Source organism: Maniola jurtina, chromosome 5 (genome assembly GCF_905333055.1).
Source record: "Maniola jurtina chromosome 5, ilManJurt1.1, whole genome shotgun sequence".
In the NCBI taxonomy this organism is placed as follows: Eukaryota; Metazoa; Arthropoda; class Insecta; order Lepidoptera; family Nymphalidae; genus Maniola; species Maniola jurtina.
In genome coordinates, this window is record NC_060033.1 from 10,992,765 (window position 1) to 11,019,660 (window position 26,896).

Consider the following 26,896-nt stretch of genomic DNA (forward strand, 5'->3'; position numbering starts at 1 on the left):
TTAACCCCCGACCCAAAAAGAGGGGTGCTATAAGTTTGACGTGTGTATCTGTGTATCTGTCTGTGGCATCGTAGCTCCTAAACTATTGAACCGATTTTAATTTAGTTTTTTTTTTTGTTCGAAAGGTGGCTTGATCGAGAGTGTTCTTAGCTATAATTCAAGAAAATCGGTTCAGCCGTTTGAAAGTTATCAGCTCTTTTCTAGTTACTGTAACCTTCACTTGTCGGGGGTGTTATAAATTTTTAATTTACACTTGTCCATTGAAAAGCTTCAGTGATGATGGCATAGTAATAGTTATTATTAAATTATAATGAAAAGCGCTACAGTACTATTTAAAACCTAGTTATTTTAATCCCTCGGTGGCGGACTAGTTATCTCATCATACTTATAAAAATAATGACGAGTTGGAAAATAAAACTGTTCAGATAAAAAATGAAATAAAATACAGGAGGTGCAAATTTAATGAGAGCTGAAACGTTACTGTAATTGTACCAAGGCACATAATATTTAGGAGTACCATTTTGACCAAAATCACGAACTTTAATCTCAATTTTAGCACAGTATTTGGCCATTTTGCTTGAAAATGAGTTCAGTATTCATTGGCCAGAAACGTTCGGAATTTTCCGGTTTTTCGTTTCGAACTACACAAGATTACCTACACCGTTTTCTTTGCTAGTCAATCAAGTAAATTATTGGATAGCTGCGTTTATTTCTTAAAAAGTTTTAATAATTTTAGACCTAGTTTGTCTAGTGTAGGATCTATTAAACTATCAACCTTAATCTTCATCTCATATTACATTGATCTATACTGAACGGACCGCTGCTGACGACCTCAAGAAGATAGCGGGAAGTGGGTGGATGAGGAAGGCGGAGGATCGCGCGTGGTGGCACGCTCTTGGGAAGGCCTATGTCCAGCAATGGATACAAACAGGCTGATTGATGGATCTATACTGAACGGTATCGTTTTGTCCCCAGGAGCGGCTCGGTGGCGGCGGGCTGGGGCTGAGCGGCGGCGGGTTCCGCGGCGCGCAACCCTCGCTCGCCGACTTCCAGCCGCCCTACTTCCCGCCGCCCTTCGCCCCCACCGCGCACCCCGCCAGCCCGCATCACCAACAACAGGTACGACTCAAGGTCTTAGCATGTATAACGTGTTTTTTCTCCTGTCGGGTGGAATGGGACGATTTTTGACATCGTTGTGTATAAAAATATAGCAACAAAATATACGGGAAGATACGTCCCTTCCTTTTGAATTTACTTTACAGTGGGATTGATAAAATCCTAACCATAACCGGTGTTATTTTCGAAAAGTTACGTTCTTTATTAGTTATCCTAATATTCCTAATCAGAAATCAAGCTCCAAATAGCATTCGCCTAATTTGTAACAAAGGTCGTCATGTACGCTGCAAAATTGAAGCCCTATTTTAACATCGGTGCTGAAACTAAGGCGCCTTCTGAAACAAATATTTCGTGTTGTGTAAATATTTTTTTTTAATGTATAATGATGTTGATGTAAAGCTTCTCTCCCCAGAGCCATGGCATGGAATACAGCGGAGGCAGCGGCGGGCCGGAGTACGCGCAGCACTACGCGCCCCAACAGTTGCTACCTCGCCACCACGGACACCACGAGCCACACTCGCACTTGCGACACCACCGCGACCACCACGACATACACTCTCATCATGTAAGTAAGCTCCACCATAGTTACCATAGAACAGCGGAGGCAGAGGCAGGCCGGAGTACGCGCAGCACTACGCGCCTCAGCAGTTGCTATTTGCCACCACGGACACCACGCGCCACACTAGAACTTGCTACACCACCGTGAACGTCATACGCTCACATCCCACACCATGTAAACCCTACTATAATGTTCACTAGTATTATAAGTATCGAGAGTTACTAATAGATAATAATAATTGTATTAATTTACCCAGTTAGCAAGCTATGTACCTACGAGTACCTAGTAAATAAGCTGTCGAAATAGAGCCTCAATAGCTCAACATTTAAAAGAGTGGACTGAAAGAAAAGTCGCCGGTTCAAGCCCTACCTATCGCACTATTGTTGAACCTATTCCTGGCACAAGTTTTACGCTTAGTTGGAGGGGAAAGGGGAATATTAGTCATCATGATAAACTTGGCTAATATTCTTTAAAAAAAATCATAATTTGTTTACTAACAATTCATACTTCCATATTTAATAATATAAAATGCAAGAATTCCTATTTGTCTGTCTGTCTGACTGATTCTTACTTGTTCACGTTCCATCCATTTGATCTATTCGGAGAGACGGTTAAGCATCCCGGAGACGAACATAATATATCGGAATATGGATTACACTAAAACACATGTTCCCCAGGATTGTGTTATCGATTATAACTGCACCGTTCTTGGACAAGTATTCGCCCTGCCGCGTGCTTTGGCAAAGTCTTAACATACTTCGACAACCCTCTATCCCTAAATAATTATGTTATTAAAATACCTTTCCCTTCAATCCTTCTTCAATCTTCAACACAAAAAGACAATAGACAATATTATTAACTACTAGCCGATGCCCGCGACTTCGCCCGCGTGGATTTAGGTTTTCTGAAATCCCGTGGGAACTCTTTGATTTTCCGGGATAAAAAGCAGCCTATGTGCTAATCCAGGATATTATCTATCTCCATTCTAAATTTCAGCCAAATCCGTTCAGTAGTTTTTGCGTGAAGGAGTAACAAACATACACACACACACACACACACACACACATACAAACTTTCGCCTTTATAATATTAGTGTGACTATACTTATCGAACATTTTGGTTTAAGACCTATTTATTGATACTATACTATATTTATCGAACATTTTGGTTTGAGATCTTTTATATAGTAAGTTCGTTTAATACTCGCCTTTTAGACTAACTTCTACACGCAACTTTTTTCGCGTTTCAAAATATTTCACGCGTAAAATGCTCCAATTAGCTAGGTACTTAAAGTTCTAGTGTCTTATATCTCTATTAACCTACTATATAGCTGTAAGCTATTGTTTAATAGATAGAGATACGAGTATAACTTAGTACATCAAATTGGTTTCCAAAATACTTAGTTAACAATAATATTATTTTCTTTTCACTTCGCTACTAGCGCATCGATACGCGAAAAGATCACTTTAGAAGATTAGTTCTCTACAAAAGACCGAAGCGGGCCGTGCACTGGGAAATTGCGGAAAATGTCGTGACCTTCTGTGTTCTATTGTTATTGACCATAGACCATATAGTGATTTGAAATATTTTCTAATTCAACTTCAATTTCTAAATAAGGCTTTTGCCAAAAACGATCTAGTTTCATCGATGCCCATTTATAGACGACGAATTCCACGTCTAATTCACGTCCTTTCAGTTCCTCACAACTCTTCCGTGCATCGGACATGTCTCGGACGTTAATATTGCCAGGTTCCCTATTCATCCCTAACTCTTATATACTTTGCATACAGTTATCACATGGAGGGTTCAGCTACGGGGCGGGCGGCGACAGGCGGGCGGACTACGGGGCGCGGGAGCAACACGAGCTTGCTCTACACCACGCGCTGCACTCCGCGGATGACACACAGGTCAGATACGTAGTTTCACCCTGCAACAACACTCTCAAGTGAGCCTCGCGGAGACCTCAGGAGCAGTGACTAACGGAGGCCACACCACGAGGCGGGCTGCGACAGGCGGGTGGACTACGGCACCCGCGAGCAACAAGAGCTTGCTCTACACCGTGCGCTATACTCCATAGACGACACACAGGTCAGATACCTAGTTTAACACCGCATCAACAAATTTGAGCATATGCCTCGCGGAGACCTCAAGAGCAGTGGTAAGCTGGGGGCCACACTATGAAATGCATGGAAACAGAACGGTGGATGGCAGTGGCATAAAAGCCATTGCTATACCAAGTTGTCGTGCTCATTTGTCATCATGACAGTAGATAGGAAAGTACAAGTAAATAGGTAGACTAGCTAAGTAATCTTACCCTGCCTTCGAATCCTGTGACGCTACTGAGCGCGGGAGTAAACATGAGCTTGCTCTACACCACCTCTACAAGTTAAATACATAGTTTAACACTAGAGCGCGAGCCTCGCGTGGACATCAAGACCAGTGGCTAACGGAGGTCACAACACTAGCACCCGTATTCACAAACGTTACTATGAGGTCTCATAGGCGCTCTGAACGCACAGTGTAGGTTCCACCAATCAGATTACCGTGTCACGTCAATTTACAATGATCTGATTGGTAGAACCTACACTATGCGTTCGAGCGTACTGTGAGACCTCATAGTAATGATTGTGAATACGGTCGTAGGTATACGTGGCAGGCATTGGCCGGCGAGTAAACATGACAAAGGTCAGAATAAACAGTTTTAAAAGTATTCTGAGGTGATGAATGCGGTGCTTGCTCGAGCAAGCTTGCACAGTTTTAGCATTTTGAAACCTTTAAATTAAACGCTTACTGTTCAACTTTAGTCACTATACTTAATCAATAAAATATAATAAGGCAATTCAAAACCAAAATATCAATGTTTTTCGGTTTTTTCAATGTTGGTAGGTAGGTACCTACCAACATTGAAAAAACCGAACATACCGACGTATTTTGAATGTGTAGACTGCTGATTTGGTCGGAAAATATTGACGAACACAAGTTGCCTTAGGTAAGCCGTAAAATAAAAGCTGGCTATCTAACAGCAGTGATGCCTACGGATAATTAATTATGTACAATTATTAATGAAATATGTCATAATAGTATTGATTAAAGAGCAACATCGAATTCCTTTCAAGCGTCAATTCAAGTGCATAATTATTAAAAGAAGACATTTTTTCAAGCTCATTAGGTAGGTACATTATATACCTACAGAAATATCTCCAACTTAATACAGCGGCCATCAAGTTTTTCATCGATATCAAATATCGACAAATATGTCCGCCGGCGAATCGGAATTTCATAATAAGCTTAATAAATTAAAACCCTCCGCCGGACGCGATCCGCGACGTCCGAGATTTTTTTTGCGCTTTCTTTTTAGAATAATGAAAAATAACCCGTGACTCAATTTGTTTTTTTTTTTTCAGAATGCTGGCATGGATGATACGACAGGGTTTATGACAGATCTTCCATTATTAAAAAGTTAGTATTTATTTATACCTTATACATAATAAATCTTGGGGTCGGCCATTCAATCATTGAAGTCTGCAAGTGGATGCAAATTTAACTTAGTTAACAGGGCTCTCTCCGTCACTCGCTTCATACAATCGTAGTTCCAATTTCATTTAAATACTAAGCAACCAAAGTCCATGAAATGTTGCAGACATATTCTAGAAACTAATATCTGTGTCTGTGGTGTTTTAGATTTTTCTAAAAATATGTAGTTTTAAAATTACAGAGGCTCAAAGATTTCTATGAAAATTTTTAAGAACGCGTAACTTTTTTTTTTTCTCTCGTCTGGCTTTTACAATGATTAGCCAATGTCAAGTTTGTAGTTATTTGAAACAAGTTAGATAAACTATACAAGTATGGACCCCGTCTGTGCCGGCGCTCGCCGACATACGCACGGCACCCCCTTAGAGCGCTTTCCAGTCAGTTTTAACAAAAAAAAACACTCCAAAAAGTCACAACACGCGCGCCAGCAAACGCCACCACAGACGAAGTCCCCGCGTAACTTTGAAACCGAATATTTTAACAGAAACCTGGAAAACCTCAGACATAGATATTAGTTTCTAGAATATGTCTGCAAAATTTCATGGACTTTGGTTGCTTAGTATTCAAAATTGAAATTGGAACTACGTTTGTATGAAGCGAGTGACGGAGAGACCCCTCTTATATTATACAGGGTGGACGGAGATGTGACGTCAAAAAAAATTTAAGTGCTTTATATCCAGGGGTATCCAAATTACCCCTAAATATGTTCAGAGATTTTAGTAGTTTCGGAGAAATGAATTTCCTAATGATTTTTTTCATGTTTTTCATCGGTCAGTGATTTTTATTTTTTCTCTCTTGCAGTTATAAAACGTTTTTGGCCTTTTTTTGTTGTAATTAGTAATAGAGACTTAACTATTTTACGGTTTACTTAGGCATTACGGAACATGATTAAAATTAAAATTACTGTTCCAGTGCAGTAAGTACAGTCAAGTAAGTAGGTTTTCGAAGCTCGATGCCGAGTCCGGATGCTAAATCGCTATGTTGCTGACCGCCAAAGCTAAAAGTATCGTGTGTGCTAGGCCCCTTATAAATCGATCGGCTGATATAAAACATTTATCTAGACAATTAAAAAACATAAGCGGCAAAACCTTTTATCTTAAATTACACTTGTAAAATGTCTACCGCTCGCATACCTGCCGTCCGTATGAACACTTTAGATGGTCCAAAGACAATCACAAATCAAAACACGTTATTAACTTATCATTTTCTCAACGATGACCTGACAGATAAGCAATAATTAGGCCCCGTTCAGTTATCGGATAGGTGTATCGATTTTTCTAAAAAACCTCTCATCTCATTCGAACGAATATAAATCGATTCAGAGAAATAAAAGTATCGATCAATCATCCGATATTTAAATAGCGTAGGTCGGATACGGAAATGAGATGGGACTTGTTTAGATAGTAGCTCATTTTTTGTCGATTAATTAAAGTGCAACACTTTTGAGCTAAGTAGGTACCTACGTTTGCTGTTGTTGTTTTATTTTTCACTTTTCAAAGCTCTTTCTAATTGATATTTATCTCTAACAATATTTATTTATTTTTATTATAATATCTATCCTATCCAATGTCTATAGACTTATACCTATATCTACGATACAAATAGTAGGTATAATTTATTAATATGAGCAGTATATACGACAAAATTTTAATGTGATTTAAACAAAACAAAAGAATACTAATTATTTTCATAAATCTAGAACTGTCTACAGAAAAAGCTCTGTCTTGATTTGAACTTTTTTATGTATGTATTTTGATTTCTCACAAAAATATCTGGATTCGTATTTCGCGCAAATAAGAACACTTTTTTATAAACAGAATAATGTTACTAGGTTAACAATGTTTAATAAAAAAGCTGCCTGTGCTAATATTCCTTTTTCAAATTTTCAAAAGACGCGGCGTTAACTAGCCAGCATGGTGCATGGCTAATGACACAGTAATGTTTATTGTATTAGGTCGGCCATAGAAAAAATATTGTAATGCCAATGAGTTCACGCTGCGCGCATGTTTGGGGCGTGTCTGAAGTGTAGTCAAGAGCTATTGTTAATATTTTAACAGAGGGAATTGAAAAACACCCGTATTTTTGACGGCGTCCAGTGGCTGTTGCACTTTCGAAAGCACATTTTGAATCTATGTTTAGTTTTCCTTAATTTGCTCAAAACGTAGCCAAGTAGCTTCTCGATGAAAATACATAAGAGGCGCACTATACGCGGTTTTTACGACCTTGTTTTTTATGGTATCTATTCAGTAATCATCAGTACTATCACCTGTCTTCTTTCGTAAGCGTTCTGGTTTACACCCTGTATTTTAACCCTAAATATTTTTCAACAGCGATGAAAGGTCGGGACGGGCTGGGCGGCGCGGGGACGTGTGCGCCAAACGACGTGTTCTGCTCCGTTCCGGGAAGACTGTCCCTCCTGTCTTCCACCAGCAAGTACAAAGTCACGGTGGCAGAAGTGCAGAGGCGGTTATCGCCACCGGAGTGTCTCAATGCGTCATTATTAGGAGGCGTACTAAGGAGGTAAGTTTATACTTATTTACTAAACAAGAGTAAATTAAAAAATAACACCCCTGACAAGTGAAGGTTACTGTCTGTCTGTGGCATCGTAGCTCCTAAACTAATGAACCGATTTTAATTTAGTTTTTTTGTTTGAAAGGTGACTTACCTAATCAGGAGTGTTCTTAGCTATAATCCAAGAAAATCGGTTCAGCCGTTTAAAAGTTATCAGCTCTTTTCTAGTTACTGTAAACTTCACTTGTCGGGGGTGTTGTAAATTTTGAATTTACACTTGTTATGGATCGATTTTTTTATTATTTCAGCAAAGCTCTTTTTTACACGTACCTACACCTTTTAAGGTTTACAAATAATAAGTGTGAATATTTTGAAATGTTAGTGCCACAGCAAAATTTTAAAAATAATAAATTCATTTCTTAATTTTTTACCTATTTTCAGGCGTCACGACATCGCAATGTTCTGTTAGATGTAGATTTATATTTAACGTTAGAAATAATTTTAGGTATAGGTATATTCTGTGGTCAGATTTTGCCGTTTAAATAGAAAACCGCCGTTTCTTAACCTATAGATACTTATTTTGTGGTTACGTTGCACTTTATCTTAACCGGTTTAAAAACGTTACAATATTCTAAGCAAACCAATTTTTATAATTACGCGTTAGAAAACGGCAGCCTTTATTCGTTCATTCATCTCGCCGATCATTTAGAAATTACCCACCTAAGTACCTACTCCCGTTTTACGACGTTAGGGCTGACAAATTTGCACAAAAACCTTTTCGTTCTTAAATTTTTATGGTAAATATTACATAATTGGTATTTGGTAATTGGTAATTTATAACTTCCGATCTGATTGATATCTGGGCCTATCTATCGGAAGGCTTTGCGTTCTTCACGGCTTTTGTAGTCCCCACCTTAGTGCCAGTGCCACCTTAGGGGCTCTTTGGCACGGAAACGATCAGTGATCACTGTCAAATCTCTTCGGCTTGGAAAAGAGTAGACAGCGGGGGCAATAGTGGGTTTTTAGAATTGAAGGTTCCTTCAGATTTTAAAGCTTTCTTAATTACTCAAAGTTGGAAAAAAGTGTACTTAAATATTATCGTTCAAATATAATTTAAAAAAAAAAACAGAATTAGCCATTTCGGCCGCATTGGTCAAGGTGCTCGGACCGTGATTGGCAGAAAGATTCAAATACAACTATTAGGTATACCTACCTATTACTGTTTACAAGTTCCAAAAATTTGTGTTTGTATCTAATTAAAAAAAAATTAAATCAATTTTTTTTTATCGTGCGACAGCCCTATTGCTTGCGTATTTATTACATTTTTTTGCACCCAACTGTACGGCATGTGGTAAACAGAATGGAGCCAGTCCACTTACTACTAGCTACTAGTTTGAGTATTATACATTCTGATAGTTTTTAATCTGCGGTTATTTTGCATTTTATGTGCGCGGTAAGGTGTCGGGTGATAAAAACTCAAATTTCCTTTAAGTACACGTTTAGATACTGAACGTTATTTGATATGCAGATAGATTCAAACATAATTATATGTACTTACCCGATAATATATTTGCGTAGTAACAAAACCACTACTGAAATCAGGTTATAATTATTAAACAAAATATAATCTTAAAAAAACATTATCTACTGTCTAATCTCTGGCTACTTGCTATAACGACCAAATACCTAATCTGTGGTTTAAATTCATAGTAGGTAGGTGCGAATTGCTAGAAAAAACCTATTACATACCATATATCGATAATTACCTACTTTTTATCCACCTTTTTTTCTTTCAACGGTTGCTAATTTATTTTAGCAGTCGCCTGACCACGTCTTAAAAATCCAATTATTCCACAAAAGGAACTGTAATGAGTATCGTATGCTCATTTAGATACGGCGTTTTGAGTTAGGATTACTATCTGCTAGACTCGGTATAAGTAGAACTAAAATCGATAGATCTATATTCTATACCTACCTATGTTCTAATAAATAATAGACATTAGTATGTTCGGTGTGTCCAAGCCAAGTTCTAATAAGACAAACGCGACGCGCTGACAGTATGCTAACAGTGAAATAAAATGTTTTACACTATTACACAGTTACAGTAATTTTACAGTATTACAACCTATCATCTTCAATTAAATATGATATCTATATTTTAAAAGAGTTCCTATTCGTTTCTTTGTTTTACCATACAATGCAAGCTGATTGTGGTATTCTAATAAATAATTATTTTAATGGAACTTTCATGTGAAGTAATGAAGCACGTATTATTGATGGATGTAGCAATCGATTAAAAACTAGGATGCATCGGTTTTCAATCAATAGTAGGTACCTATTGGACGAGGGTAATTGAACACGAAAGTCGTATACCTACTTACATTATTGTTTAAATTGAAGTAAGTACCTACATACAGAAATTTAAAAGTTTAGTATTCGTCTATACCCTGCTGCAAAACTCATGCGCTGCTGCCAACGTACATCAGGCATGCCGCATGCGCATATCATGCTTATGCGCATGCGGCATGCGTCGGGATAGTTAGCGTATGCATCTAATAAATAAAAACGCGCCAGGTGTAGTTAGACTTATACAGCAATCATACTAAATTTTATTTGCCAAAAGGAGCGAGGTTTTTCTCCTACAGATCGGATTTTAATACACTCACAAAGTCATACAGAATCAAACAAATACCTAGGTATGATTTTGTTATTTTAAATAAGCTTCTTTAATGCAACTTGAATGCACATTAACAAAACAAACGGTAACTTTCTCAACATAAAAAAATCAAAGACATACGAGTATAGGTACCTACGTGAGTCCATGATTGATATCTTTAATCGGACAGTATTCGATACCTACTCGATATCCGATTATTCGGTGCCCATTAGTTTTCAATCTGTCGATTCATCCGATTTAGTTTTCCATTGATTCCAAATTCAAATCATTGTTTGGCTCGTTAGCTTTGGATGATTCGAGATTCTTTTGTCGATGGTTAAGCGGACGTGTGAAAATATGACTGAACAAAAGTGACCACAGATAAAGTTTCGTGGGATTTTTTCGCGAATGTTTATCGAGTCCCGTTATTTATAAAGTAAAGCGCAAAGTTGGTTTATTATTTGTTTTATACTTAAAGTTCTTTCAAATTGAAATTTCTTAATACGAATTTACTACCACTATACTTACAAGTGTTACACAAAAGTTTAAATGTACAGTCATTTTCTGCCTGTCATCATCATTGCCAGCTCACTACTGAGCATGGGAGCAGCAGAATGAGGAGTTTGTCATCGTCTACTATGCAGTATGCTGGCCAAGTGCGGATTGGCAGACTTCACACACTTTTGAGAACATTATAGAGACCTTTCAAGCATGCAGGTTTCCTCACGATTTTTAATAACTCAAATTTACATATGCGTGTTCGCGATCGAACCATGGACTCCCTCGCCTAGGAGGCTAACATTTAACCATCACCGCCGAACTCTGCCTATAATGACCATGCAGTATTTTAATTGTTATTTCTAAGGCTCAAGTATTTTTATACTGAACTAGCTTATGCCTGCGAATTCGTCTGTGTGGACTACACAAATTTCAAACCACTATTTTACCCACTTAGGGGTTGAATTTTCAAAAATCCTTTCTTAGCGGACGTCTACGTCATAATAGCTATCAGCATGCCAGACTTCCAATCCGTTCAGTAGTTTGTGCTGTGCGTTGATAGATCAGTCAGTCAGTCAGTCAGCTTTTCCTTTAATTATAGATTTTAATCTTTTAGCAAAGCTAGGTCAGATACTTTTAAGCCAGTTTACAAGTACAGTATAGGTACAATTTATAAATCAAACCCTCTATAAATATCTAAGGAAATTCCGCATACCGGAGGGGAGCTTTATCCAAACGTCGGTTTACGAAATTGAGCTTATTACGAACAAAACCTTCGTTTTGGAGAGGGATTAAAATTTTTAAGGGTCTTCCTCGATTTTCTGTATTAAGAAATCTTTTCAATCTTATTAACTTTTCAAAATACCCAAGCCAGCATAAGGCTAATTTAAAATACCTACTTACAGCTCTACGCTACGGTGTCTATTTTTTTATCCAGGTAGGTGATTCGAATAATACCAAACGAAAAATAAAATAATACTTACCTCAATTATTCTAATTGCATTTAAAGCTCTATTTCTTTTGTAAAAAATGTGTGGGTGGCAAAAATAATATTAATAATAAATAATTTTTGTTTGAATGATCAAGTTCTTAAAAACTTTCTATACGTCAATCATGAAATGAAATTAATATCTATTCAACAGTAAATATAATCGATAACTTATCAGTGGCTCGATCTAGCGGTCGGTAGCAGGTCAGCGTAAACGCCTTGCTAAGTACGCGACAGGTCGAGATGGCAATCGGGGGACTCCCCGCACACCTGCACAACACCCGCGCTTACGCAATGACATCGGTGGCTATCATTTGGTGTTAGACACTGAGTTAGAGAATCACCCCGCGAGCTGTTAACATTTACTTACAAACTATAGCCGTTATTTGCGATCACAAATAGGTACCTATGTACCTATTTTTAACTGACTTCATACTCTATAGTCTATACGTTCGATCGGTTTTTTTAACCACATAAGTAGGTATAATATTCCCGCCAAATCGAACAGACATCTCTTATTTATTACTTAATAGGAAAGTTTTTGCGAAGGTTTTTTCATTAATATTGCCACATAAGAAGAAAACTAAAATAAAATTCCTTTGACGAACATCTGCTAGTAATACATACAACATACAAGCTAACAGTTGTTTGCCGTCTGCGACTTTATGCTCGTTAAGTTTTAAGGTTATGTGATTATGCCTAACTAATCAGTTGTCAAAAAAAACAAGATGGCCACGATTCTTAACCCGTTTCACACCCAATCTAATTGACAGTTCTTTATATATTCGTTAAGCCAACAATGCCTTTGTTTGATTGTTATTCCTCGATTGAGCAGTCGGAGAAAAATGAATGCCAATTAGTTAAACTTTCATATTTCAAATGCTTAGATACATATTCGATGCAATTCGGCTATAAAGATTAACAAATCTTTTATCAACTGGACAACTAAGTCCTTACACTGTCTGACTATCTGGTTGTCTGTAAGAGACTGTTTTAGCAATAAGATCGCCTTAAAATCACCTCGAAAACCAAAGAGTTCCCACGGGATTTCGAAAAACCTAAATCCACGCGGACGAAGTCGCGGGCGTCAGCTAGTATAATATATAGTAAACTAATTAAAAGAAAGAAATAAAAATATGAATTTTTTTTGAAGTAATTTTCTTTTATATATAATTTTTTAGGACGTTCATTATTATTTATTATTGATTTTTGTTTCAGAGCGAAAAGTAAAAATGGCGGTAGGCTGTTACGGGAGAAGTTAGAAAAAATCGGTCTCAACCTGCCAGCGGGGAGACGGAAAGCTGCCAACGTAACCTTACTTACCTCGTTAGTAGAAGGTACGACCAAGTACCATATAGGACAATATGCCGTCATTTTAGTCGTTTATTAATATAATCGAATAACATAATCATCATCATCAACTAATCGCCAGCTCACTACTGGGCACGGGTCTCCTCTCAGCCATAGCTTACCAGTTACCACGCTGGCTAAGTGCGAATTGGCAGAATTCACACACACTTTGAGAACTAAGTGAAAATTTCAACTCTCTACCTAAGTAAGTACCTATGTATATAACGGTTCGCCGTTCACATAATATAGCCAGCTGACAGCTACGGATAGCAAAACTTAGTAATAGGGTCCTGTTGGTAAACTTCGGGTACGGAGCTTTAAAAAACTACCTAAGCTTGCGGTAAAGATTACGACGGTATTACTCGTGGCTCGGCGGTTCACAAAGCCGCAGTCTCGTGATGATCCATCCACCAGATCATGCAGCTGAGACAGCAAAGTTAGCACGTGGATCTGCTACGTAATTCGCTAACTCAGTGTCACCGACGTTGGTTGGTTCTACATTGCTGCTTCACAGGGTGATTTATAAATATGTTTTCGTAGAAAACCTTTGATGGATTTAAAATAAGCTCGGTGGCTATCATTCAGTGTTAGATACTCAGTTAGCGAATCACCCCGCTGGTCGATACTAAACTCTCTTAGCTTGCGTTCTCGTACTACATTTTCCAACAATTCTGCCAATCTGTTGATAAAGATTTTTCTTTGACCTCCACAGCGGAAGCAGTACACTTAGCCCGGGACTTCGGCTATGTGTGTGAAACGGAGTTCCCGGCGCGGGCGCTGGCGGAGTACCTCGCGCGACAGTACGCCGAGCACGACGCCAGGCGGCGCCGGGACCTGCTGCAGGCTACTAAACAGGTATAAGCTGGATCATACACTTTGAAGGAAGGATTTGATGGAGATATCAGAATTGATCCTGAAACTATTAATAGATGCATAATAGTAGATACCTATGCTGAAGGTACCAATAAAATTTTCCGTCTTGATGCATATCAAAGCGGTGTAAAGGAACTCCCAGTGGTCACATCTCCCGTCGTTATCTATTTTCAACGCTTGTCGATGCATAGAATAATCCTGATAAGAGCCAACCACAAACCACACCTGTTTCTCAGCTGAAAATATTCGTCAAATCCTTAATTTGTGGTGATAATTGGCAGGTGGTAAAGGAGGTGATGGACCTGTTGAACCAGGACCGGTCGCCGCTGTGCAACACGCGGCCGCCTCACCTGCTGGAGCCGGCCATCCAGCGACACCTCACGCACTTCTCCCTCATCTCGCACGGCTTCGGCGGGCCTGCCATCGTCGCTGCGCTCACCGCCATCCAGGTAATTACCCTCCCTCTACACTGAACTGTACTACACCTTCCTTATATCTTCCTTTATTTTACCCAGATTTCTCAAATTTATTTCTTTACTCAAAGGGTGTCTATTAAATAGGTACCTAGGTACGTATTAGAAAAAAATACATCAGACAGAATAGAAACGTAGCAACTCGATCCTACCTACTTGGTCCGATATTTTTAGTTTTATTCCATAATATTATTACGAGTAGATATTAATATGCACTACAAAACTAAAAACAAGAATTTGATTTCGAATGGCGCGTTTATTTTTCGTGAAAGTAACCTTACCTCGTAAAATAATCATAAGTGTTTTAAAAGATACCTTCTTGTTACAGAATTTCCTCAACGAGTCATTAAAGCATTTAGACAAATTGTACCCACAAAGTGGGATGGTGTCGTCGTCGATGGACAAAACGAAAATGGACCCCGACATCAAGAAGTAACAAATGCACTACCTCGGCGTCGTCCGGCGCAGGACTGCGCGTACGCTATCAAAAATAATAAATTAGAAATGTACATTGTACAGGCATAACACATCACTGCGTAGGTTCCTGCGGTAGTAGAGCGGTGCGAGAGGGTTGTGATGACGTTACGTGAGAGCTCGCTGATATAGTGCACAGCAAACAACTTCAGCATTGACGCGATTGGCTGGTGAATACACGTGATTGGTTGATCAGATAGTGCGAGTGCACGTGATTGGTTGATGCGTCGATTTCGCTTCCCAGATTCGCCAATTTTCTCCAACTATGCTGCTTCAGATCCAAGTTGTTTGCCGGGCAATATACTTCAACTTGTGACATCTATCACCCCTCCCGCATCGCTCCACTACCGCAGGGGCCTACTCAGTTATGCGCTACACCTTTAACTTGCATTTTTTATAATGGCACTATTTTCTAAGTCTTTTGTTTTCTCAAATTCTTAGTTTTCATTTCGTTCTGGTCCAAAAAATCGGTTTTCAAAATTTTATTTTATGACCTTCACGTGGTTTATGGCAAAACTAGTTAGTTTTCGTGTTATCGCCAAAAAACGTGAAAATTTTAAAAACTGATATTTCTGAAAAATAATGTGACAAGATGTCGTTTCCATGAAACGCCGCATCTATTGGAACATTTGTATCGCTGACCGTAAATATGCAAATGGAGATAGGTAGGTAAATATTATTTTTCCTGTTAAACAAAGTCCCAAAACTGTTAAAGTGCAATTATGAAATACTCAAGATTGTGAGAATTTTGTAAATATAGGTCAAATAGGTGATTATTTATTAAGAAAATACTACAGTGTGTGATTGTAGTACTTTTTATATTTAATGAAATCAATAGTTTCGATTGCGTTTCAACATAAGTTTATTAATTTACAAACTGCAAAAATTCATTTAAGTACCTAAATATTTTTAAACCGTTGGATTGGGCTCTCTCACAAAAAAAAAAGTAAACCTCCTTTTTTTGAAGACTGCAGACATCTCAAGATTCTTCTACGAGTACGGTTGGGTACGGTAGAAACATACTTTGAACACGCAACGCTTGTTGAGTCAAATCTAATCGTACATAGTGCCCGACAGGTCAAGATGGCAATCGGGGAAGGAGGCAGGGGGACACCCCGCGCACGTCACTAGAGTTATCTCGCACCGGGTTAGCGCGGGGGCTGTGCGGGTATGCGGGGCATCCCCACCCCAATTGCCATGTTGACCTGTCGCGAACTATACTACCTACCTACTATTTTCTGTAACAAGAATCACACTGAAACCGCCAGACGCGTGCTGCATCGAGTTGCAATTGAAATCAATAAACGCCCCTGAAGGCACGAATAGGTTCATTACCTACTGTATCGTGGATTGTGGTGTAATAATTTTATTGTAATGGAGTATTGTAACAAAGTATGATCGCCTTCTGTCGCGTCTGAATACTCCACAATACAGCACCTATGTAACTAATGTGTTTGTGCCATCATAATGGTGTCCAAGAAACAACCAGTCTCATTTTTGTGCCAGGGCCCAGAACCCAGCAGATACCTACTGAATAAATTTTTTCACCACCGCAATACTGAACCACTACTGAACACATATCAAATTTGTCGAAATATTTGTATATAGTTAATATAGAAATTAAAAACTAGCCTTTTCACATTCATTCTTAACTTAGTTTTAACACGGAAACCTCTTTAGTTCGTAATTTATAATTAGGAATAGTTTTGCTAGTGATTCATTGTGAAAGTGTGCCAATTAGTTTTAAAGATTGCATTTGTATGTGACCGAGACTGGTAACTTGAACAGATGTATTTTATATAAAAGTAATAATGAATCAGTAATCCCAAGGGTCTATGAGACATACCTACATTCTTAATTAATCATTTCCGTTACTTATTACTTTTAGTGATTAGTAACCATCGATGTTAGTAACAGAAAATTATCCAGATATTTTCCATACAAATATCAGTCATCGCATTTTGCGATAGATTTGACACTGACAGACAGACAACAAAGTGATACTATAAGGGTTCCTTTTTCCTTTTGAGGTACGGAACCCTAAAAAGATACCAGTTATAAACCTACGGGGCACAATATGTTGGGGTAGTAAATCATGCCGTTAGCAAAGCGTTATTACACTGTATTTCAAGCTACGATCGATGTATATTAGAGTGCTTACAGACGAGCGGCACTTCGTCGACGACAGGGGTGGCTGCTGACATCGTCGCCGCATCGGTGACACTCGACGACTACAACAGTTGCCTTTGACGTCGACAAAATGCCGCTCGTCTGTAAAAATGCTAGGGCTAGAATGGAAACGTCGACTAACGTATAAATCGAATTAATGTGTCAGATCAGATAATATTCAACAAATATAATAAAAATGGCATTCCACTCTACGCCACGCCACGCATGTCGAAACAAATTAAATCCAATAAGTACCACCTACCTACACACAATAAGTTGGCCGGCTACAAAAATTCGTCTCGAGGTACCTAGAGGCTCCTAGAGCTGCATCTTTATGGACGCGCCACCATGACCGGACGGATGTTCGCTTTCACTGAGTCAGGGTCCATCTCTCGTTTGTTTCGGTCAGACAAGTAAGATCGCGCATATTGTATATATCCGGTAATAGATAGGTGGTGTAGAAGAAAAACACCCGACAACAACCGTCGCAACCCAACAATGTGTGGCGTGGCGTACAGTTGGGGTGTAAAGGCTGACGTCTACCTTAGGTTCGCCGAATCAAGCCGATTCGCCTCATTAGTATGACAAGTAATTCATTTCGGCGCACTGCATGCGTTGCTAATCGGTTCTCTACTAAATATGATTAGGTGGCGAATTGCTGCAGTTCGATCCGACCAGGTATTTGTATTATCTATGGTTTCGGATCAGCTCCGCAAACCTAGTGTGCGCCAGCCTTACAAGTGCCCCTGGCACAACTTTAGCACAACTTTTGATTTTATTTTCTTACATCCGAATTTAAAAAATTAAATTATTTTTAACACAATTTTTGTAAATATGTACGTTACTGAAATTATTCAAATATATTTAAAAATCGACAAGTATTTTATTTTATCAAACCCTTTAGGTACCCACCTTAACCAGCATTTTTATAAATTCAAATTCTTACTATCTTTAGGTACTCATGTGGTATTAAGAATTATGTACCTACTTATGTGAATTAATAATAACTAATAATAAATCCTCTATCAAATATCGGCCACGGCTGCCAATCTCCATCAAGTGTGTGCGCAAGCCGTAACACTCTCTATTCCCTTACTCTCATAGTCCAACGGGACCAAAGAGTAGGTAAGTAATTAATATTATATAAGGATGACGATCCGATACGACCGGAGAGATCAGGCGTAAGACCTCTTTTCTGCGAATCTTTACGTGCTCTCCGAAGCACGGAGGTGACACACCGCCAACTTCCTAAATCCGTACTAGTACTGATAATGTCTAAACAGAAGCAAAGCCGGGAACCATACCCAAAACATCGTCATCCGCAGTTGAACAAGCTAACCACGAGACCAACGAGGCAGTCAACTAGTCACAACGCGAAGTGTGTATGGAACAGAAAGAGAAACGTCGTAGATTAAACTCTATCTACTGAAAACCCATTTCAACCCCAAAAAGTCTGAGATGACGATATGTATGCCCATTGCCCACACTACGTTCTTTTTTGGCAGAATCTCAAAGGATAGTGCCAGAGGCCAAAACAGAGCTACAAAAAGTTAATACATAAAAATATACTGTAACATTGACATAGGTATTGTTTGTCACCATGTGTAACACCGTGGTGGTGGCTACAGCATGGTGGACATATTCATCTATGATGGTGACACAAGGTGGCCATAAGCCTACGTTATCGTACCTTTTAGTTTACAAATTACAAAAAACCAAATTAAATTTAAATTTCGCGGGAAAACCCGTCGCTTGCCCCTTGCGGTAGAATGACAGCTGCAACATCACAATCGCAATCACCTCTGACTCTTGGATGAATAAATACTCAGGATGGTATGCTCCGAAAAGTCAAATGAAGCAGGGGAACTGTCAGTTGATGAGTATGTGTGCGTTATGGAATGATACCATTCACATATGAAAATTTGCCTATTTTCCTATTTTTCCCTATTTTTCCCTTTCACGATGATTATTTAAAATGAGATCTCATTAGATTAGTCTTTATTATGATAGTTACAAATCGATGGATGTTCGATGCTAGAAAATAATAATTTATCGATTGCAACGTATTAAAATTTACCTACTCTGTTTTTACATAATTTTGATTAATTACAGTATAGGGCCTCTGGCCTTATTGAAAATCTCTGCTTAACAGGGTGCCCATCACCATGTTTACTATATAATCGTATCCTGACAGTTAAAAATAAAAAAGTTAAAAAGTCAAATATAAAAACGCAATATATTCACTAAAAATATTTAATAATAATCCAAGTATGTACCAGTTAGCGATTTTATTTAGCGTATCTCGCAGGGTTAGTAGACTATTCACTACTTTTGGTGTTATACACCGGGCAAGTTTACATCCCTATATCGTAGATCTCTTACCAAATTACACAAAGCGGCTCTTGGGTAGCGGTTTTTTTTTTCTCTAAGCCAAATTCAAAGTTATTTATTCAAAATGGGTTCATATTTTATTTGTCTTGTGTTTTCTGACATTTATGACCTTAAAAAATACCTAAATAAAGATAAATATTCTAGCTATCCGTATAGCGCCCCATCTTTGACCACATCACGCGTGACGAGTCCTCCGTTCGTCGCTAAGGTTGTTTTGGTGGGTGCCTACTACCTATCATGGACTAACTATAACTAAATAATATTATTAATGTAGTAAGATTTTGATTACCTATTTATTTATTTCTTTATTGCACACACAAACATATACATTTACAAAAACATAGAAGACAACATGGTAAGTACATTGGTGTACGTACACCAATTACGTAGGTACCTAGGTACTTCATGATAAATTTGGCATGCAGCTATTATGACGGAGACTGGTATATTAAATGTACTACAATTTAGTAATAAGTTTTGTTTTAGTTAAATTTCAATATCAATTTAAAATCTTTTGATTAACAAAACAGCCTTTTTCGCTTAGTTATATTATGATTGTCATCAAAAATAAAATATAAATTTGTCTAAATATAATGAAAAAAAAATTGCTCATTTTTAGGCAAAATTACCCCATTTATTTTCTGACAACCCTAGACTTCAATTTGAAGTTGTGTAATTTGCACAGCACGATTACGATACGATTTAAAATTAAATTATTTCATTGAACTGTCAAACAAAAAAATATAATCACTACGTTGTGTCAAATGCGTATCGGAAGGTGTTAAGTGGCCAGTTTCGTAGAATTTATGTTGAGTTTGTGTGCGTGACGTGTAATTACAGAGATTTGGTCGATAGTGGGTCGATAGTTGTGCTTCCTTCGTTTGTACGGCGGGGTCACCGGTTGCTCTGACTTTGATTATGTATTAATTCGTTGTTGCAACTCAGCCGCAACGCAGCATAGTTAGATCTAATCTTCACAATTTTGTCGAGTTTTGGGAAATATGGTAGTAATGTAGCTGCAAGGGGTCCACCAGAACTAGGTGAAAGTGGTATATGAGAAAAAGTCTAGGAACCTCTAGTCTATACCTAATCACTACAAATCACCGACCAGAAACAAAAGCTACAAATTACAAAAGTCAAAAATTCAAAAACTTCTCGTTGGTCATATGACAATGGCATGTCAATGATGTGATGTCAAAGAGTATTTTTTTCTCTCTCTCGTCTGGCTTTACACAGATTAGCCAATGTCAAGTTTGTAGAATATTTACAAGTTAGGGAAACTAACTAACTAGTTATCTATTCTAGTTATATAAGTATGAACTTCGTCTGTACCGGCGCTCGCCAATACACGCGCGTGCGCCTCTTTAGAGCGCTTCCCAGTCAGTTCCACCACCAAAAAACACCAGTAAAACAAAAAAACCGGCCACTTTTAACAAAAAAAAATACTCCAAAAAGGCATAGCACCCGCGCCAGCAAACGCCAACACAGACCATCAAAGAGTATGTAATCACTACGTTATATTATATGTCAATGTCAGTAGTACGGCCGCTAGCGGCGGTAGGTATTTTTCTTTATTCATTTCATATTTTAATAATTATTATTATAAATATAGTCTTATTTATCAGACAAGTGGTAATCAATCTCTCGTTAGAGAGTTTTTATTCCTTAAGTGTTATTACTCTATCGCCCCTCGCGGCAAGCCACAATTCCCTAAACAAGGCAAAATAGAATAATTTGTCAGTGCTTGTAGGCCCAAAATTGTGTATAATAATTGAGGAACAATTTTCAATGCTAATTTCAATTAAAACAAGAGAATGAATTTTAAACGGTGTTTTAAATTCCAACACGAACTAGTGGACAATCTGAATGTTGCGTATAACTGTACAAACTGCATTTTGGTTTTTTGGAATAAATTTCAAATATTTTTAATGTTTAAGCAAGATATGGATATGCCTGGCCATCTAATAAATTGCCGATTGGTATTCGATTATATGGACTTTGAAATTCACCAGCTAATATTAGCTGAACATTTACTCTGTTTGGACAATGAAGGGAAATTGTTAGCTTATTCCCTTAATCTTGAACAAACTGCTAGTGCCCCAATGAAACCTAAATACAATTTCCAAAAGCTAGAAGATAATATTTTATGCATGGAATGGTATGAGAATTTGTTATTTAGCATTAAATCAGACATGGATGAGCTGTTTTTAAGGATCCATAAATTTAAATCACCTAATAATGCAGATGTAAAATTAAAATTAAACAGCAATAATAAAATAGCGAATAAAAACTTACTACAGTTACCAAGTGAGATAAAAAGAGAGAAATGTTTACTATGCTGTTATAGGCTAGATGGAACTGATTTTGACAGTATTAACCAAATCTTCAGGACAAATAAAAGTTTACAGTGTAAACAATTTCTTATTATTGTGAGCTTTGATAAATTAACGCTGTATGCTATTTTAGTAGATTTGGAATTGAACAGTAATATCTTAGCACCGGTTAAACTTCTAACATGCCCCTCAGAAATAAACAGCATAATTGTGGTAAAAGAAAATCATTTAAATTTACTGATAAGTCTGAGTGCTGGTACAGTAATTAAACAGCCTTTGAATAATAATTTTAATACTCTCAGCATAGCACACCTGAATACTGCTATACACAGGATTACAGTACTAAATGATAAAATTATATACACTGATGGCATCACCATGTGGGTATCCACAAATACATTTTCAGAGCCCAATGCAAAATTGAAACAGTTGTTTGTTAAGAATGTGAAAGATTTTACGCAAATTGAAACGAATGGTAAAATGATTTGCACAACATATAATAAACTAGTCTATATATTTAGTATGAATGAGGAGTCATCTTATTTAGTTCCTGTTTCTGCTAGTGAATACTATTCAGCAGAACATCTGTTCAATAATATGAATTATTTGCACAGAATAATGGAAGAAGTTGAAAAAAATGGTGAAATTATCAAAAATATAAAGAAGGAAGAGGACTACATAACAACACTGGCTTTATCAAATAGACAAGACATTGCGAGTGAAATGATTCAATACCATGTCAGTACATACGAAAAATATGAAGATATCCTCAAAGAGGGCTTAGTCCTCAATTTGACTAACAACTTAAAAGATTATTTTGAAAGGGATACATTTTGTTTTCTTATAAAAATGTTTGCAGCTTTACAACAGAACTTTGATGATGTGTCAGCAAATATTTTTAAAGATGCAAAGATCCATATCACAATTTTATCAGAACAAAGAATCATAAAAACTATAAGTGTTAAAGTTGCAGATCAACCAAAGATTTTTAACATTGTGGTTCCCTTACAGACGAATAAATTGAATATAACAGATATAACCCTTGATATAAAAATTGTGAAGAAGATTCCCAAGATTGTAAATTGCAAGGAAAATCTTTGGACAGCTGTCTACTGCAAACAAGTAATTCTAACTCCAGAGCATTTCATTAAAACAAATTTTGTAGACAATGTACGGTTACTAAAAGACCCAGAAGACTCTATAGAGCATTTATTATATAAAACTGCTTACAAGCTTCATGGGCATCTTTATCAAATTATTAAAGCACCAGAAGATTTACTAACATGGTCCTTCTTCGTTAAACTCCCTAATACATATAGAGAGATTTTACAAAATGAAATGTTTTACAAAGAGCATTTTAAAAATTCTACTAAAGCAAAATTCCTGTTAAAAGAAGTATCTTCAGAAGAATTTCTAAACTCAAGAAGGAATGTCTCATTTTCAGTATTGAATGAAAAATTAGACATAGAAATTATAAATGACGGATTCTCAAATGACTTGAGTAGTAAAATGATTAAAGTATCCTGTGCAAATCCTGTACTTGCACTCGGCATAAGAAATTTCTTTTCCATTTTAATACACAATAATTTCGAAATATGTCAACATGGACAAACATTTTTAAGCTGTTTTAAAATAATTTCATCACTTGAGGTACCTATTTTTTTCACCTAAATGTCTCATCATAAGTACCTAATAATAATTAACCTAAACGACCAGAAAACTTTATGTTGTTATTATTTTTTATTACAGAAAACAGAGAAAGCTGTTCAGAAATGCATAGATGAAAGGTGGTCATTTGAAGAATTCTTCAAAATTTATGAACAATTCCAAATAAGTCTGTGTGAAACTTCAGTTTAAATAATAAAATTTTTGTATATGGATAGTCTTTAAATATAATGTCAGTCCAATAAAATTGAATCATACTAGATTCTTCATGTTTGCCAAACCGCATATGGCCAGCGTGGTGGTGGCCAAACCCTTACAAGTTTCATAACTATCGTGAATTGTGATATTGTGTTAATGTGAATCGATCGTGATACGCCAATCGCATGATAATATTGACAGTGTTGAGTGTAATAGGCGCCTATGACGTCATTACAGATATATTTAGACAGCCACGTTGATTCAATGTATTAAAGTGCATCAGAAGGGTCTAAAAATAATACAGATTAGTTGATACTCTGACTAATAAGAAATTAGTCAAAGTATCGACTAATTTGTGAGTAACTCACGTCAAACTCATTATTTTGACTATAAACTGAACACTTTCAAGTTAAGATTTTTATATAAACCTATGGAGTCATCTCCATAGGTTTATATAAACATATAAAAATCTTAAAATACTGCCATTGGCGCTATTAGAATGCTTGCCTACTTTGTCGTATAAGTTTACAAATGAAAACCCAAATTAAATTTGAATTTCGCGGGCAGACCCGTCTAATGCACCTTAAGTCAAAAAGACTGTTCAGAATTGAATATCTATTATCTATCAACTATGTTGTATGTAGGCTGTTCCTTGATAAAAGGCTGGTTGAGATGAACTTGAATAAAATAAAAGCTACAAATATACTAGAATCCAGAGCTAATATCCACTTACATAAAAATATTTTTGTCTATGAATTTTTGTGTGTGGTCAACTGTCAATTTTTTATTGTCCACAGCTAATATGTGCAGTCCGACAAGGCTCTTTTGGCACTTGAGTGAGGGCGCTGTTGTCGCTTTATGCCATATCAACAAGTGCACTTCTCTAGATGGCGGCTTTAGTTCCGACTTTGGCCACGTGCCAAAAGAGCTTTGTTGAACACAAAGAGTTGTAATCACTATAAAGTGATTACAACTCTGTGTAGTCTTACCTACTTTTTTGTTATAGGTACGACTACACAGAGTACCTACGTTTTACATACTGTCTATTCACAGATTTCATCTATGGATTTCATAAGTTTTAGTTTTCGACTTTCGTCTGCTATAGATACCAAAGAGTATGTAATCACTATGATAGATACAATCACTAATCAGAATTCAGATAACGATCTGATAAAATTAATAGAAATAAGCCTTGGTGTGGATTATTAAGTTCAATATTATTATTTTCCGACTTTACTATAATTAATATGTTTGCATTGCATCGTTCATTACCTTTCACCCTAATGGCAATTAAAAGGGTACAATATAAATATAAGGGCATGGCATATTATTTAATAAGTTTGTTTTTTGTTTTGTACATAATTTAAGTTAGTTAATTCGCAACTCGCACCAAACTTTATGAGCAACTTCAGGCCCACATTTAACACACAATTATGGGGCATGATCCAGGTTGGAAGGTCCAACTCCTACCTATTTAGTATTTATTATTTATCTACATTGGTTCTTAAAAAAAATTTGGTGTAAGTTGAGCAATTTGCCTCATAAGTCATAATATTACCTTAATATTACCTGTAAAAAAAATTATATGGTTATCACCTAACTAATGATTTTAATAATTTAAATCATAATAATTAAAGTTTTTTATAATAAATCACCTTAATTACGCTTTACAATTGTTTATTGTACTTTTGATAATTAAACAAAATAGCTACCTGCAACCATAATTTTAAGTTTGATCTTTTTAGATCCCAGGACACCCCTTGCACTAAATCTAACTTCAAAGATATTTTGTTCAAGCACGGTGGATCCTAAAAGAGTTGTGAGTTATGAGGACATGCTGAAAGTAATCCACCAGCCTGAGAAAATGATTATAGATGTTCGGAATCCAGATGAAGTTAATTCTACTGGAAAAATACCCTCAAGCATTAATATACCATGTACTTAATTTTGATTACATAATTTAAACTGATATAAAATATGTAATGTTTATGTACGTCTCCTCTCAGAATGAGAAGGATTTAGGCCAAAGTCCACCACGCTGGCGAATATAGAACAGAGAGACTGGAGTTGTGTTAGGCAAAAGTTCACATGAAAAGATAGGTAGGTAGGTATTGAAAAATGGATTTAAATTCCATGGACACTTCCTCATTTCTAATATGCACTGCAAGAATATGGGATGCCCTTATAGATTTAATTTTTACTGCCAATCAATATTTAGACCTTCAAAAGAAGAGTCAATAACCTTCCTACCTTACCAGTTACCACTAATGTAACAACATAAAACCTAGGCGTGTCCTACCTTAGGCTACATCATCACCTACTGTTTGGTTTGATTGTGAATGTGAATCACGGGCAAAACCTAGATATGAAGTCAATAGCTCAGCTCAGCTGACTGGAAAGTTAGGAAAGAAAGCTAAAGTTGGAGTGAAATCTGAAGCTACATTTATGCACTGGAAAGTGCAGCGTTAAACCTGCCACTAGGACTAGGTGGTCATCAAACAAGTAGCAGGGAGCCACTGGATCCAGGTGATGCAAGACTGGCATGTGGAAGTCCCTACCAGAGACGTATGGGTTATGTCCAGCAGTAGATGTCTATCTGTTGACAATGATGATAATCTTCCAAACTGAGCAGTTATATTGATTTTTTAATCATATGTATTTAATTTTAGTGGGGAATGTTCAAGATGCCCTGGCAACTATGTCAGAAGAAGAATTTCAAAAACAATTTAGAAGACCAAAACCATCAGTTTCGGATGAGCTTATATTTTATTGCCGATCTGGTAAACGTTCAACTGAGGCTCTAGATAAAGCGTTGAAACTCGGATTTAATAAGTAATTTTTTTTATATTCCTTCATAGGATAGGTACCATATTTTTCTGTAATTCTTATGAATTAATTTTTTTAACAGATCCAAAACTTACCTAGGCAGTTGGAATGATTGGTCTAGCAAACAAAAGGGATGATTAATAAATATGATTTCTTTATAAAAGTTTTTTATTTATCTAAACTGTAATTATATAGGAAAGATTTGTTCGTAATTGATACTCTGAAACTACTGAACTGATTTTTTAAAGAAATAAAAGTCATTGATTGAAACTATCCGATTGAAAT

The 26,896-nt window shown here is 36.9% G+C and overlaps 3 protein-coding genes and 1 long non-coding RNA gene across 7 annotated transcripts in view; 3 read left to right on the top strand and 1 right to left on the bottom strand.

Moving 5' to 3' along the window:
* The window catches only part of LOC123865246 (transcription factor AP-2-epsilon), an 80,279-nt gene extending 62,283 nt beyond the window's left edge, over positions 1–17,996 (top strand). For 2 of the 3 annotated variants that reach the window (XM_045906189.1, XM_045906190.1), the window contains 9 exons: positions 976–1,119; positions 1,529–1,681; positions 3,466–3,582; positions 5,080–5,134; positions 7,537–7,726; positions 13,078–13,196; positions 13,922–14,064; positions 14,364–14,531; positions 14,884–17,996. In XM_045906189.1, coding sequence (XP_045762145.1) covers positions 976–1,119; positions 1,529–1,681; positions 3,466–3,582; positions 5,080–5,134; positions 7,537–7,726; positions 13,078–13,196; positions 13,922–14,064; positions 14,364–14,531; positions 14,884–14,991 — 1,197 coding nt within the window. In that variant the 3' untranslated portion in view covers positions 14,992–17,996. The remainder of the gene's footprint in view (positions 1–975; positions 1,120–1,528; positions 1,682–3,465; positions 3,583–5,079; positions 5,135–7,536; positions 7,727–13,077; positions 13,197–13,921; positions 14,065–14,363; positions 14,532–14,883) is intronic. The other variant, XR_006795945.1, reaches the window with a different exon arrangement.
* Positions 2,190–23,800, top strand: LOC123865239. 2 transcript variants are annotated; one of them, XM_045906178.1, is made up of 3 exons: positions 2,190–2,219; positions 21,372–23,572; positions 23,672–23,800. In XM_045906178.1, the coding sequence occupies exons 2-3, from the start codon at positions 21,404–21,406 to the stop codon at positions 23,777–23,779; spliced, it is 2,277 nt and encodes a 758-aa protein (XP_045762134.1). In that variant the 5' UTR covers positions 2,190–2,219; positions 21,372–21,403; the 3' UTR covers positions 23,780–23,800. The 2 variants fall into 2 exon arrangements, with proteins under 2 accessions (XP_045762134.1, XP_045762133.1); XM_045906177.1 differs by lacking the exon at positions 2,190–2,219 and having other exon boundaries at positions 21,136–23,572.
* Positions 6,929–25,630, bottom strand: LOC123865272. The gene is made up of 4 exons (XR_006795952.1): positions 25,505–25,630; positions 24,657–24,663; positions 23,590–23,597; positions 6,929–6,940 (listed from the first exon to the last, which is right to left on the bottom strand). It is a non-coding gene; the product is annotated as an uncharacterized LOC123865272 (long non-coding RNA).
* LOC123865262 (rhodanese domain-containing protein CG4456-like) lies at positions 24,921–26,771 on the top strand. Its single transcript, XM_045906216.1, has 4 exons — positions 24,921–25,123; positions 25,531–25,722; positions 26,455–26,617; positions 26,694–26,771. Exons 1-4 carry the CDS (start codon positions 25,033–25,035, stop codon positions 26,746–26,748), a joined length of 501 nt encoding a protein of 166 aa, XP_045762172.1. The 5' UTR covers positions 24,921–25,032; the 3' UTR covers positions 26,749–26,771.
* The last annotated feature ends 125 nt before the right edge of the window (positions 26,772–26,896 follow it).